General features: G+C 40.5%; 1 protein-coding gene across 4 annotated transcripts in view; it reads left to right on the forward strand.

Moving 5' to 3' along the window:
• The window catches only part of cd2ap (CD2-associated protein), a 110,204-nt gene that overhangs the window by 40,308 nt on the left and 54,136 nt on the right, over positions 1–15,760 (forward strand). For all 4 annotated transcript variants that reach the window (XM_085247056.1, XM_085247053.1, XM_085247054.1 and 1 more), the window contains exons 3-7: positions 2,580–2,748; positions 5,825–5,925; positions 6,712–6,841; positions 8,335–8,513; positions 9,973–10,060. In XM_085247056.1, the coding sequence (XP_085103182.1) occupies positions 2,580–2,748; positions 5,825–5,925; positions 6,712–6,841; positions 8,335–8,513; positions 9,973–10,060 (667 nt within the window). The remainder of the gene's footprint in view (positions 1–2,579; positions 2,749–5,824; positions 5,926–6,711; positions 6,842–8,334; positions 8,514–9,972; positions 10,061–15,760) is intronic.

Below are 15,760 nucleotides of genomic sequence, written 5' to 3' on the forward strand. Positions count from 1 at the left end.
AAATGTATATATATTTTGAGGCAGACACACAGCTGGGCTTCCTCTTCTGCAGAATAGTAAAGTGAGTGTCTGTGCACCAGGAAGCATGTGGTGAACTGTTCACTCTTTAACCAGCACAGCTTTAAAGTCCTGTGGGGTGGCGGTCTCCAGATCAGTCCCACCAAGGACAGTCCAAACTCCTCCGAACAGTTAAGTTGCTTTCATTTATGTTAAATGTGGGAAGTTGGTGCATTGAAGCTTTGATGAACTTTAAAAGTGTGATCACACTTAAGCTTCTGTTGCGGGGGTTTTTCTGTGAAAGACTCATTGGTTCAAATTTAAGCACCAAGAGAGAAGAGGAAAAACAGAATTGTTTTCATCAACCGCAGCGCAGAGTCAAATTTTGCAATAATTTAGTCCTCTGTTTGTATTTGCTGCACAATCAACTGGCCTGACATACTTCATGCACAGACTCGATTATATAGAGAAGCTGTGACTGGTGCCCTGCTTTTTAATGCTTTAAAGTTTTAACTTTACTAAGTGTTTGGGAATTGAGCTGCTTTTGGATCCGCTACCTCCTCTCTGCGTTTCTATGCTGGCTTCAGTTTTAAGGCCCAGATGCTGTCATTTGAAATAATGCCACCTGTACACACACTAAGAGGTGGATCAGAGATTCAGTATGCTTTAGTAAAACAAAAGTCTTTGTTGGTGCATTTGTTGTTGGTGTAGTAGTAGTTGTTTGGTGATGATCTGCAGTTGTTGTTAAAACGTTCTGACTCGTTACCAGTTTACACCTCAGTACTTCTTGCGATAAATGGTACAATACATTGAAAACTCTAAGCAATGTTACTCAGCATGCTGGCTAGTGTCCCTTCATCTGTGCACTCGTGACAGTATTTAGTGAAGGTGTGACCGGGACTTCGTGCTGTTGTCAGGGAATTTCCCAGGCAGGCAGAATGTGGCAGCTGTTTTATAGCCCGACTGTGTGGCGTGGTTGGGATCATTAGCAATTGCTACATTCAGCTGTAAGTAGTACAGTCTTACTTTGCAGGCTGATACTGGTTTCCATACTTATGGTTTCACGTTGAACATTTTAGATTACGTTTCAGTTCCCCTTATGTTGTGTGAAACTGACACACTGTTTTTTGTTTGTTTTTTTTCTTCTTTTATTTCCACCTAATGGAACCTAATGTCTTATTGTCCCTTTCGGTGACACTGGAACTGTCTCAGCCGCTTTCATCCTGCGTGGCTCACATCCATGGGTTCTGTATGTTGAGAGTTTTTCAGAACACATTCAGAAGCTGTTTAAATGGCCAAACTGTGAAATTTTTTTTTTTTTTTTTTTTTTTTGCTGCAGTAAGAAGGAGAAGAAAAGAAATTAAGAGAATTCCATTGAGTTCAGATTTTAAACTTCTATTTTAGTAAATAAAATCTTGGCCATGAGTACATTTCCATTTGATTCTCTCTCTCTCTCTCTCTCTCTCTCTCTCTCTCTCTCTCTCTCTCTCTCAAAATCGTTTGAAGCTTTGTAAAATCACATAAGATGCAGGAATAAGTAGTAGGATTTAAGAGTGTAATAATGGACTGAAACAGAAGATGGCAGCATATATTACTGCATAATATTTATGCATACAAATAACCAAACATCATGGCAAGCTGTGTAGCCACACAATGCACAATTGCATCAAACTGACATTGAGGTATGTCAATTTGTAGTGTTGCTCCATGGTGCAGCCACGACACCGTAGCAAAGTTTACACACTATGTCTACTTAATCCACGTCTGACTCTGCAAACCCATAATGTTTCCACACCACTGAAGTCGTTTTATCTCTCTTTTCAACCAACGGCATTCTTTCTTTAGCAGCCATTATCCTATTCTCTCTAAATAACTTCTACTTAGCTTTCCGAGCTTCCCTCGAGTCCTCTTTATTGTTGTGATGTGTGTTCGAAACGCAGAGAGGCGCGCTTGATTTGCCACACGGAGCAGCGCGAGAGTAAAGCACGAGGGAGGTGCTAATAATCGGCTCAGTCATTTTTAATGATCGTTGAAAGCCGAGATCGTAATTTAGATTAAAATTTGATTAATTGAGCAGCCCTACTTCCTTCATATTTTTTTTTCCTGATGGCTGCTCCTTGTAAAGTTGTAAACTGATTTGAATAGAACATGGGTGGCACATCTGTGAGGAGATCATATTAGCAATGCCTGCTTCCAATAGCAGGAAAAAAAACTGTGTGAAACTATGTGTTTGACCTGAGGTCTTGTCTCACAGGATTTACTTGTTCATATGCGGACCTCATTATTTGAAACTTTGGCCATCTACAACAACAATGTCTACCAACGTAACAACATTTATGTAACAGGAAATGAAGAAAAGCTCAAGAAGTTCCGTTTAATAAACAGTGGATTGTTGTAAAATTCATAAGCAGACACCTACAAAATGGCTTCAGTTTGTTGATCTCTAAGTAGTGAAGTACTAGATTATTGCTTAAACTTGGTGTGAAGAAATGCTTCCCACTTACTACCAGCTGCCTGGTGTGTGATTGTTACTCATTTATGTATATATGTATGTATGTATGTGTTTGTATATGTATTCATAGGAACTGAAAAAGGACCCTAAAGAGGGCAGTCAAACAGCAGATGAGCCAAAGGAAGAGCAGCCTCAGAAGAGAGAGAAGGTGGGGAACGTGGCCGGCCTGGTCCAGAGAATAAGCACTCTTGGCATCCCGACCGGTGCCTTCCAGCCACCAGTGCCCGCAGCTTCAAAGAGTAAGGAGCCCGAGTTTGGTGTTTGAATGTTTGGAGGGAATGAGACTTTAAAGTGCTTGGTGTCCAGGACGTGGACTTCTGGTAAAACTTGTTCATGTAGCATCTGGCAGGTTAAGAGAAGTTGATGCTTCCTTTTATTATTTCAGCTGTACGTTCCACATCTTCACCGTGTCTCGTTTCGCTCAGAGGTCTTTAACTGAATACAGATCTTTGTCTTCTGCATGTATCTATCTATTCTTCTGAGTGGAGAGCTCAAAGTGTCCATGTTACAGTAGAGCTGGGCGATATGAGATTTTTTCATATCACGATATGTTTTTTTCATTTCAGGCGATAACGATATCTATCACGATATAAGCCAAATAACTATATTTGTAAGATTTAAATGTGCCGTTGCTCACAAGTAAAATGTGAAATAATCAGCAGCTTGTTTTTATTTAAATATTTATTTCCCATAATAAGTTCAACAGGGTAGATGTACTTAAGGAACATGAGACTTTTTCAGATAAATAAAGGCAAATATTGCAAACTACACAAAAGGCAGCCGCTAAAGCGTTTAAGTTTCAAAATAGAACAAATGAAACAGACTACTAAATTGTCAATTCCACTTAGAAACAAAGTATTAATTCTAAAAATAAATCTTAGTTTGTTTTGCAGAAGAACAGACAAAACTGACTAACTTTTGTCAGTATCAAATAAACTGAGAACTAAAAGGAAATTCTCAATCTCTCCTTGTTGTATAGCTTAGTTTTTCAAACAGTTTTAACTGTTACTTTAGTCTGACAAAAGCCGAATGACGAATTAGCGCTTCCAGTCAGAGACTGAGGCTACGTCCACACGTACACGGGTATTTTTGAAAACGGAGATTTTCCGTTTTTGTTTTAAAAAATAATCCCGTCCACACATAAAGGCAGAAATGAAGGAAAACGCTGCTATGAACATGCCAAAGCAGCAGGTGGCGCTAGATTCCTAACCGTGCAGAAATGTTGGCCAATCAGAAGTCTAGAAGCCTCGGTGGGAAAAAGTAAACCAAGCTGGGGCATAGAAGCAGAACAGAGTCGTATGTGTGGAGGGACAGTAACTGTGTGTATAAGTAAGCATTTAAACACTGCAGAGAGTAGAATTAACAGTAACAGTATTGTAGAAATTCATTTCACCGAAACAATAACGTGGCGCACAGTGTGACGCATGCACCAGTTTATTGTATTTCCAGACTTGCTTTCGGCACAATTTACAGTGCACGCTACTCTGTTTTTTGTCAGACATGAAATAGCCGAAATACCTTCACACTACGGAACTTCTTTGGCTCTTCCGTTCGACAATCTCTCCGGCATTGGAACCATCATCTGTTTTCTCTTCGGTCACGCTCGGTTGATTTTTCTAGTCGGCACACTCATTTCCTCCATTACGCGCTGGCTCCATTACCCGCTGGCTGCTTCCCAAACAAACACACGTGCGGCTTGGCACTTGTGCTGTACGTAACAAGTCACGCGACGTGACGCTGATGGTTCGGCTCTGCGCTACTTAATTTGGATCGGCTGACCTTTTTTTTAAGAGGACAAGAGCGGCGATAGCTTAATTTCTCTATCGAGTAAAAGTCATATCGCGATACATATCGTTATCGTTCTATCGCCCAGCTCTATGTTACAGGCAGGTAAAGGCAGCCTCAGAGCACTAAGAAGAGACTGCGTCGATGCATCCACCTGTTTAGGTCATTCTTTCAAAAAGGCCCTGAGACACTGATATTGAAAACCTTGAAGTAGTTTAAGTAAAGCTGAAATGCTTGTGCCAGCTGACCCATCAAGGTTTCATTTACTGAGTGGTGAATTAAAATGAATTAGAAACAAGCGTAGAGCTCAATCTATTTCCACTTTTTTGTTCTTATTCCGATTTTGATTTATTATAAATTGAAAAACTGTAATAGAAAATAAATCTGTATTCTTTGGGTTCTTTTTGTGACAGAGGGTTGTTTATGTTGTTGGAGTTTATATTGTGCTGCTTGTAGTCCTTGTCCTGCTCTGCAACCACAGTGAACTCAGTGTAACGACATATGAGCCAGAGGGAGATGGCATGCATGGCCTAACTGAATTCATGATATTATTCAGTGTCCAACCACATCGAGCTACACAGAGCAGGCAGGGAGAGCACGAGGTCAGAAAGTAATGTGGTAGAGAATAGGATAGACCCACCTTCTGATTGAGTTGACTAGCTGAGTGTGCCATATCCTTTGGGTTCTCAGTTCTCAGTATGATCCTCCCCTTGTCACGCCTGGAGAAGATGGAGAAGGCTCCAGCTTTAAAAAATAAAACCCAGTGTGTGAGGTCACAGTTGCTACATTGTCTTTGATATACAGTCTTTGGGCTTTATAGTTTTGATACTTTTTGTGATGCCAAGAACACAAATTCATATGAGCTTGACTGATTTCTTTATCCATGGTTGGTTGTTATTAGCCAATATTGGCTGTTTGCTGAGCCGCATTTATAACATATAAATGATGTCACAAACACAGAAGACAGTTGGGCAAGAGTGTAAACAAGTAAATAAAAGCAGAACAAACAAATACAACCGTTATGAGGATAGTCTCATATAAAATATTGGCCAATGTACTGGACTATTTGAATCAATGATTACTTGGTATCTTAAAAGACAGTTAAATGTGTAATCATAAACGGTAATTTAAACTCTAAAATGTTGCATACTGTCAGTAAGTTGGTTAAACCATTCGTTTATTAAATAAAGGCTAATGCTACTAGCAGCACCTTTCTATTAGAAGTGATATTTTCTAGGAAAAAAATGAGAATTCTAAGGTTGATTAAAAACATTTCACTAAATGACCTATGTGAATATCCATATTCTTTGAATATTCTGCACAGCTCTGCTTGATCAATAGGGCGGGGCTACTTCATGCTGTATGATCACCTTGTAGAAGAGTTTCTTATGAGCGAGCTTTTCATTAAAGGCCATCCCACTGGCTGGATCCATGCCTTTGTTGCTTTCCTGCATCGCTTACTTTTACGTTGCAGACATGCAGGTTTACAAACAGCAAACGCAGGTCTGCTTTTTTTCTTCTTCTTCTCAGAGCCTAAGAAGAGACAGTGCAAGGTGCTATTTGAGTATCAACCGCAGAACGAAGACGAGCTGGAGCTGAAAGTTGGAAACATCGTAGAGATCACTGAAGAGGTACTGTGAAAAACCAGGCCCCATTGTCAAAGGAGCTTGCAAAGAAAAGCGTCTGGACTTCTTTAAGTTACTTGAAGACGTTTCACCTCTCATCCGAGAAGCTTCTTCAGTTCTAAGGTCAAATGATGGAGAGTCCCAGATATAAACCTAGTGGGAGTATCCCCCCACAGAGGGACAAAAGGACCCCCTGATGATCCTCTAATCGCCTGAGCCAAGGTGTGAAACTGGGTGTGGGTCCCAATCAGCCAGAGTTTCGGGTGAGTTCATTGTGAAACCTGGCCCCACCTTATCATGCGAATTCCTGGGATCAGATGGCCCAGGATGTGAGTGGGCGTTAAGGCGTCTGGGAAGGGATCTCAAAACTGGATTATAGATGGCAGAGAGTTGGTGTCGTAAACCACCGCCTCTGTTCAAAGATGGTTGCTCACAGTGAGAGGTGAAACGTCTTCAAGTAACTTAAAGAAGTCCAGACGCTTTTCTTTGCAAGCTCCTTTGACTACGAGGACCTGGATGACTGAGAACCTTCACAGACACCAGGCCCCATTGAAGATATTTTTTAGTCTAACTGCTTCCTTGTGTATAGGTGTAGTGTTACATGAATGTTATGGTTTTGCAGTGCAGACACGTTTTGGCAAGTGAGAGATGTCAGTGGTTGTGCTGTGGGAAAAGTTTTTCACTTTTCCTTTGGACCTTTCTTGTTGCCCTCATGGCATCAGAATGTTCTGACTGAACCTCTCAATCTCTCTACACAATCAGGACTGATTGCTTTATTTGACATGTGCACAGGTAGAAGAGGGCTGGTGGAGCGGCACCTTGAACGGTAAATCAGGCATTTTTCCCTCCAACTTTGTCAAAGAGCTGGAGCCCATGGGAGACATCGGAGAGTCCAATGACACCAGCAGAGCAGATGACACTGGTAAAAATTTTAAAAAAGGGTGCAGCTGAATTTAAAAACATTTGGATTTGAATTTACTAACTTTGTGTAATTTGTCTTTAGTCAGTGTGCTAATCATTTAATAAACCATAAATACCACTTATACAATAGTGTTTATGGAGAAATACCTCAGAGCTGTGGAGGTAGGAGTGTGATATGATTTTAACCACAATAAAATGATCAGAGAAAGTTGGAAGCAACAGGAGATCACTCAGTTTTCACTGTTTTGCACACTGCTACACAGCAAAACACACCGAAGTGTAATGATCCCAGCAGTGAATGAAGGGGCCGTAAAGAAACCAACCAAACAGCTGGCCATCAGCAAACATTCATCAGACACAGTGAACACTGCTAGTTATTTTCTAAATCTAGAGCTTGTTAGTTAAGCTGTGTTGTTTCTGTATTTAAAGGTCATTACTCCATTGTTAGTAGAATTAAGTGCAATTAATGAAGCCGTTCAGTTTAGAATGCAGTCCGTCTGAAACAAGCCTCAACAAGCCAGTAGGCTAAGTTGTTTAGTCTACAGCTGCATGTTTTTAAGCCTTCTGCCCGGTTCTTCTATGACTGAGAGATACAGAAGCTCTTTTAAAAAAAAGTCAATTTAGGATCCACAGATTGATGGCAGTCAGTAGTAAACAAGTATTTCATATGAGAGCGTATTGGAGGAAAGTTCTATCAGTCAGAGTGTGTGTGTGTGTGTGTGTGTGTGTGTACTGTAGGACAATGAGAGCAGAGTCAACACGTTTTTTATGAAACTATAAAAGCCAGATATGTTGTGTAGCTAAACCACAGCTAGCTGGGTGACTACCTTTTATGTTGATTGTCACTGTGAAAGGTAAATCTTTGCATTACTGACAGAGCTGCTTAGCTCAACTATCAACACCATTTCATATTGTACAGAATTTAGTAACATGGATCATGTTAGCTGCTGAAGTAATTTGGCAAGCTGATAAACTAGCATTTCTACCGGGATATGACTTTGCTAGTGATAACGTTAGCAATGAAGCCGAACAAATGACTATCCAGCTAGCTATGACTGATCTACACTGCATGCAATTGTTAGATTTGTGACCAGAGAACAGAGAAGAGGTCAGGACCAGTTTTAATCTGAACACTTCCTAAATGAATCATGCTCAGCTGAGACTGATTTTAATCTTCCCTGGCTTTGGATTAGACCATTGATGGATATTTTTGTTTTTATGGTACCGCTTGTCATAGGTGCTTAATTCACTATGAAAGTTGAATGAAAACAGCATTTCCTTGACTTTGTAACTAAGAATTTCACTTTAAAAGTATTATTATTGTGATGGTCAAGCAGAAGCCCCACTATGATTTGAGATGGAATACCCTGTTTAAGAAGTAAATCACAGTTGCAGCACTGACTGTCGGCTGAAAACAGACTCTTCTGGTGTCTTATAAAGTACTACAGTAATAGTAAAATGAACCCCTGTTAACTCAAACTCTGTCTCAATCAGATGGAAATGGAGCGGAAAGCATTGGCACACCCACCTCACCATTGCCCACTCCGGGGAACGGAGGCATTGCCCAGCCCAAGAAGATCAAAGGAGTCGGCTTCGGAGATATTTTCAAAGATGCTTCTTACAAAAAACGGCACTCAGTGCAAACCCCTGACAAAGAGGAGAAGAACGAAAACGTAAGTGCGATTTACACCACAGTAATGGCAGACATCAGGCAAAAGCTCCTTGCCATAAATCGAGCTGCCACACGTTTCTCCCCCCCATTTTTCCTGCAGTTATAGAAATCACGATATTGTGGATTTCCTTGTATCAAGCATCACAGAATGAGTGTTTGATTAATACCATGCATTACTGAGGGCAGTGTGTCATAATATTATTGTGACATGACAGGATTGTATCTAAGTGGTTTAGTTTTGTATCCTTATGTTATTTGACTTCGTTCTGGTAACCATATCGTAACAACATCAAATCCTTATATTACTGCGATAATATCACATCTTGATATTGTGACAGTATTGTACTGTAATAGTATCATGTCTTATTGTGATAGTATCATGTTGTCACAATATTCTATCCTAAAAGTATCACATTGTGAAAATATTGTGTCATATCTTGACAACATCAGGCCATGATAGGATTATATTAGGACAGTATTATTACATGATCTTAGTGTGCTGTATGTTTCTGTTGGTTGACACCCCATGTGTGATTCAAGTCATATCTGTAATGATTATTTTTATGTTAGCTTGTCAGCTCTTCTGTTCAGTCTGACACTCATGAGGCTCATATATTACTGTGGACACTGAAGGACCATACCTACATTAATGTTTATTTTAATGAACACACTTGTTGCTATCATCACAGTAAGTCCAAGCCGGAACTTTCACCTTCACCTGTCAAGTATAATTTTCTCAAATATGGAAAGAGTAAATCCCAGCCTGCTCCTGATAAACAACTCGATGCATAAGCTCAGTGAATAATTAGTATAGCTTTTATTGTTTTTCTGAAACTTTGCCTCTCTCTCTCTCTTCTTCACAACAGCTTTCACACTCTGTCTTTATCACTAGCTCAGCTTCCCCCACTCTCCTCCACTCCTTACATACCACCACATTTCACATGTTCTCCCACAGTCTTCTTCACAGCTTCAGGTATCTTCATGTGACCTTCATCATCCCTCAAACACTACTGTCTGACTTTGACTTATTGCACCTTTTAGGGACACACCCCCCCCCCCGACCCGACCCGACCCGACCCGGCCCGGCCCGACTCAAATAAACCCCCAAAACCTTAAAAACTGATTCATACCTATTCCTTTTAGCACCTCATTGTTGCTGGCATTCAAACATTTCTCAGGATTCTTTATCCTCATGCTCTGTTTTTCTTGCCTGTGACTGAAGCACTTGTCGTTCTTCTTTCCTGCTGCGTCCTATGATCCGTAACTATTAATCTCATAATTAGCAACACAGTCCATCCGATGTCCTTTAAAAAAAAAAAAGAAAAAAAAAGAAAGAAAGCTGTTTGGATTATTCCACTCATTTCAGTTCAGACACACTGTTCAACAGACAACGCGCCTCCAAACACTGTCCACTCATGTCTGATAAATCATTCCCATCTGTATGGTTTGCTTCATTTTAGCCAATCCCATCAATACCCCTTGCTGCAAAGCCCGCCCCTCCCAACACGACAGATTCACAGAAAGCAGATGGAGACAGCAAAGCCAAAGGTAACACACTACAAACATACTTCAGGTGCATTAGTGTAATTTCTGTCACCAGTCTATAGATCTGTATGAGAGTGATGTTTGTCTTTTTGTTTATCTTTTTGTGAGATTTATTGATTTTAAATACTGAAAACCTTGGTTCAAAACAGTCTACAGAGTGGAATTGCAAGCCTTAAAATGTACTGTAAAATCTGAAGTGTGATCTACATGCATCCCTTTTCTGCTAAGGGGTATTGATTATGGAGGAGTATGGAGCAGCACTGACCAATTAGCTGCCACCATGCAAAAAAGAGTCACCTGTGCGTGTTTATATTAATGAACCTAAATGAAGCATTAGTGCATTACTGGTGATGTTGTTAAAGCGTTCAGCATATCGGTGAGCTACTGATATTTTGGTGGATCTGATGCAGCTTTGCATTTGTTGACAAGATGTAGTTGGAACTATTTCCCACATGCAGTAACCCTCTGTAGATTATTTCAGAAAATTAACAAGCAGCAAACCTGCAACAAATCTGGTAGAGGTGAGTTTTTCTCGGTGGCAGTGGGTTCTTAACTTTCTACAAAAAGGACTATGTGAAATGAATCTAAGTGTACATCATTAAGCCCAGAGTAAACCTGGCCACGTGCAGTACCTGATAGATGTACTAGTCTGCCCCCCAGTGTAGTATTTAGGCCACAGCTGTCCCACATTAACAGTATTGGTAAGAAATCCCTTTTATGCTTCTGTCATGGTCAATCCACCAGTATGCACAGGTGCTTTCATCTGAATTTTTTTAATGCTAAAATATAATAATAAGTATTAGTATTATTATTATCCATGAATTTACAGAGTAAATAATGAAGCACATGATTATTTTTTGATTCAGATGCCAAATTAGCTATTTGCTTGCATTCTTGGACAGAAAGTATAGCCTTTTTGTTTGAATATTCTGTTTGATTAAATGTACTGAAGCTTTAAGTACTAGACACAGAAGGATCAGATCAGTTGTCGGTTCATATAACAATAAGACAATGACCCAAGCAGGCTTCAAAGCTGTGCAGAGACCCAGAAGAAGGAATCTGGAGTGCTGGAACTGATGGGCCAACCAGGTCAAAGTCCGGACTATTAAACAAATCTGGAATTTAGTGGATTCAAAGATAATCAGACAGCTAACCTATGGGATCTAATAAAAGAAACTGTCAAAGTGCATAAAAACAATGCCAGAATACCAGATGTTATCAAGGCCAGAGGAGGTTGCATGAAAATATTTCTATGGTCACACTGTGTGAATAAGGACCATGTTAATTGCCCAAAAATGTCAAAATAGTGTCTATAGTTTTAAACACGTTTTTGGCATTTTTCTAAAATATTTGTGTGTCTAATAAACGTGTTAAATGGTAAATAGTCATGTTGTTTTACAACACTCAAAGCACATTCTATAACATTCATAAGCACTTTTTCTACATGTCAGTGCTTTCTGTCCAATGTTCACACATTTACACTTGGTAGTTTAAGAATATAATCCACCCACTGTTATCATCTTCAATGCCCTGTACCAACATAGAGCAGAGCAGCTATCTGAATACTACTCCAACAGAGGTCGATTATTTTGTTAATAATTTTACCTCCTCACTACGTACGACTAACTCCTAAGCTGAAGAGGAAATGGCGTATCACAAATTTAGAGGATCATCATTTAGCCTGGAGAAATAGTTTGTTGCTTTATAAGAAAGCCCTCCGCAAAGCCAGAACATCTTACTATTTGTCACTGATTGAAGAAAATAAGAACAACCCCAGGTTTCTCTTCAGCACTGTAGCCAGGCTGACAAAAAGTCAGAGCTCTTTTGAGCCAACCATCCCTTTAACGTTAACTAGTAATGACTTCATGAACTTCTTCACAAATAAAATTTTTATCATTAGAGAAAAAAAATTACCAATAATCATCCCACAGATGTAATATTATCTACAGCTACTCTTAGTACCATTGATGTTAAGTTAGACACTTTTTCTCCAATTGATCTTTCTGAGTTAACTTCAATAATTACTTCCTCCAAACCATCGTGTCTTTTAGACCCCATTCCTACAAAACTGCTCAAAGAAGTCCTGCCATTAATTAATTCTTCGATCTTAAATATGATCAACCTATCTCTAATAATCGGCTATGTACCACAGGCCTTCAAGCTAGCTGTAGTTAAACCTTTACTCAAAAAGCCATCTCTAGACCCAGCAGTCTTAGCTAATTATAGGCCAATCTCCAACCTTCCTTTCATATCAAAAATCCTTGAAAGAGTAGTTGTCAAACAGCTAACTGATCATCTGGCTTATTTGAAGAGTTTCAGTCAGGTTTCAGAGTTCATCACAGCACAGAAACAGCTTTAGTGAAGGTTACAAATGATCTTCTTATGGCCTCTGACAGTGGACTCGTCTAGCAGGACAAGCACAGAGATCTTAGTGCAGCACTCGATACTGTCGACCATAATATCCTATTAGAGAGATTAGAACATGCTGTAGGTATTACAGGTACTGTGCTGCAGTGGTTTGTATCATATCTATCTAATAGACTCCAATTTGTGCATGTAAATGGAGAGTCCTCTTCACACACTGAGGTTAATTATGGAGTTCCACAGGGTTCAGTGCTAGGACCAATTCTGTTTACACTATACAGTGGGGCAAAAAAGTATTTAGTCAGCCACCGATTGTGCAAGTTCCCCCACCTAAAATGATGACAGAGGTCAGTAATTTGCACCAGAGGTACACTTCAATTGTGAGAGACAAAATGTGAACAAAAATCCATGAATCCACATGGTAGGATTTGTAAAGAATTTATTCGTAAATCAGGGTGGAAAATAAGTATTTGGTCAATAACAAAAATACAACTCAATACTTTGTAACATAACCTTTGTTGGCAATAACAGAGGTCAAACGTTTACTATAGGTCTTTACCAGGTTTGCACACACAGTAGCTGGTATTTTGGCCCATTCCTCCATGCAGATCTTCTCGAGAGCAGTGATGTTTTGGGGCTGTCGCCGAGCAACACGGACTTTCAACTCCCGCCACAGATTTTCTATGGGGTTGAGGTCTGGAGACTGGCTAGGCCACTCCAGGACTTTCAAATGCTTCTTACGGAGCCACTCCTTTGTTGCCCGGGCGGTGTGTTTTGGATCATTGTCATGTTGGAAGACCCAGCCTCGTTTCATCTTCAAAGTTCTCACTGATGGAAGGAGGTTTTGGCTCAAAATCTCACGATACATGGCCCCATTCATTCTGTCCTTAACAAGGATCAGTCGTTCTGTCCCCTTGGCAGAAAAACAGCCCCATAGCATGATGTTTCCACCCCCATGCTTCACAGTAGGTATGGTGTTCTTGGGATGCAACTCAGTATTCTTCTTCCTCCAAACACGACGAGTTGAGTTTATACCAAAAAGTTCTACTTTGGTTTCATCTGACCACATGACATTCTCCCAATCCTCTGCTGTATCATCCATGTGCTCTCTGGCAAACTTCAGACGGGCCTGGACATGCACTGGCTTCAGCAGTGGAACACGTCTGGCACTGCGGGATTTGATTCCCTGCCGTTGTAGTGTGTTACTGATGGTGACCTTTGTTACTTTGGTCCCAGCTCTCTGCAGGTCATTCACCAGGTCCCCCCGTGTGGTTCTGGGATCTTTGCTCACCGTTCTCATGATCATTTTGACCCCACGGGATGAGATCTTGCTTGGAGCCCCAGATCGAGGGAGATTATCAGTGGTCTTGTATGTCTTCCATTTTCTGATGATTGCTCCCACAGTTGATTTTTTCACACCAAGCTGCTTGCCTATTGTAGATTCACTCTTCCCAGTCTGGTGCAGGTCTACAATACTTTTCCTGGTGTCCTTTGAAAGCTCTTTGGTCTTGGCCATGGCGGAGTTTGGAGTCTGACTGTTTGAGGCTGTGGACAGGTGTCTTTTATACAGATGATGAGTTCAAACAGGTGCCATTCATACAGGTAACGAGTGGGGGACAGAAAAGCTTCTTACAGAAGACGTTACAGGTCTGTGAGAGCCAGAGATTTTCCTTGTTTGAGGTGACCAAATACTTATTTTCCACCCTAATTTACGAATAAATTCTTTACAAATCCTACCATATGAATTCATGGATTTTTTTTTCACATTCTGTCTCTCACAGTTGAAGTGTACCTCTGGTGCAAATTACTGACCTCTGTCATCATTTTAAGTGGGGGAACTTGCACAATCGGTGGCTGACTAAATACTTTTTTGCCCCACTGTACATGCTTCCCCTAGGCAGCATCATTAGAAGACATAAAGCATAAATTTTCACTGCTATGCAGATGACACCCAGCTCTATCTGTCCATGAAGCCAGATAAAACACAACAATTAGTTAAACTGCAGGAATGTCTTAAAGACATAAAGACCTGGATGGCCGCTAACTTTCTGCTTCTTAATTCAGATAAAACTGAGGTTATTGTACTCGGCCTTGAAAATCTTAGAAATATGGTATCTAACCAGATTCTTACTCTGGATGGCATTACCTTGGCCTCCAGTAATACTGTGAGGAACCTTGGAGTCATTTTTGACCAGGATATGTCCTTCAACGCACATATTAAACAAATATGTAAGACTGCGTTCTTCCATTTGCGCAACATCTCTAAAGTTAGAAATATCCTGTCTCAGAGTGACGCTGAAAAACTAGTTCATGCATTTATTACTTCCAGGCTGGACTACTGTAATTCATTATTATCAGGATGTCCAAAAAACTCGCTGAAAAGTCTTCAGCTAATCCAAAATGCTGCAGCAAGAGTCCTGACAGGGACTAGAAAGAGAGCATATTTCTCCTGTTTTGGCTTCCCTTCACTGGCTTCCTGTTAAATCCAGAATTGAATTCAAAATCCTGCTCCTCACATACAAGATCTTAAATAATCAGGCCCCGTCATATCGTAATGACCTTGTAGTACCATATCACCCTATTAGAGCACTTCGCTCTCGCACTGCAGGCCTACTTGTTGTTCCTAGAGTATTTAAAAGTAGAATGGGAGGGAGAGCCTTCAGTTTTCAGGCCCCTCTTCTGTAGAACCAGCTTCCAGTTTGGATTCGGGAGACAGACACTATCTCTACTTTTAAGATTAGGCTTAAAACTTTCCTTTTTGCTAAAGCATATAGTTAGGGCTGGACCAGGTGACCCTGAATCCTCCCTTAGTTATGCTGCAATAGACGTAGGCTGCCGGGGATTCCCATGATGCATTGAGTTTTTCCTTTCCAGTCACCTTTTTCACTCACTATGTGTTAATAGACCTCTTTGCATTGAATCATATCTGTTATTAACCTCTGTCTCTCTTCCACAGCATGTCTTTTATCCTGTCTTCCTTCTCTCACCCCAACCGGTCGCAGCAGATGGCCGCCCCTCCCTGAGCCTGGTTCTGCCGGAGGTTTCTTCCTGTTAAAAGGGAGTTTTTCCTTCCCACTGTCGCCAAAGTGCTTGCTCATAGGGGGTCATATGATTGTTGGGTTTTTCTCTGTATCTATGAAGCACCTTGACGCAACTTTTGTTGTGATTTGGCGCTATATAAATAAAATTGAATTGAATTGAATAGTACTCGGCCTTGTCATACACTGCTTTGAAAGTAACAGTAACAGTATTGCTAGTAGCTGCTTGGCCCATTCAGCGTTCTAGTCACTTAGCAATCCTACCAGGTATTCCCCCTGTCATTCAAGTACAAGTTACTGA

Source organism: Mchenga conophoros, linkage group LG15 (assembly GCF_057382185.1).
Source record: "Mchenga conophoros isolate Kocher_MC1m ecotype Shallow Benthic linkage group LG15, M_conophoros_male_GT1.1, whole genome shotgun sequence".
Taxonomy (NCBI): domain Eukaryota; kingdom Metazoa; phylum Chordata; class Actinopteri; order Cichliformes; family Cichlidae; genus Mchenga; species Mchenga conophoros.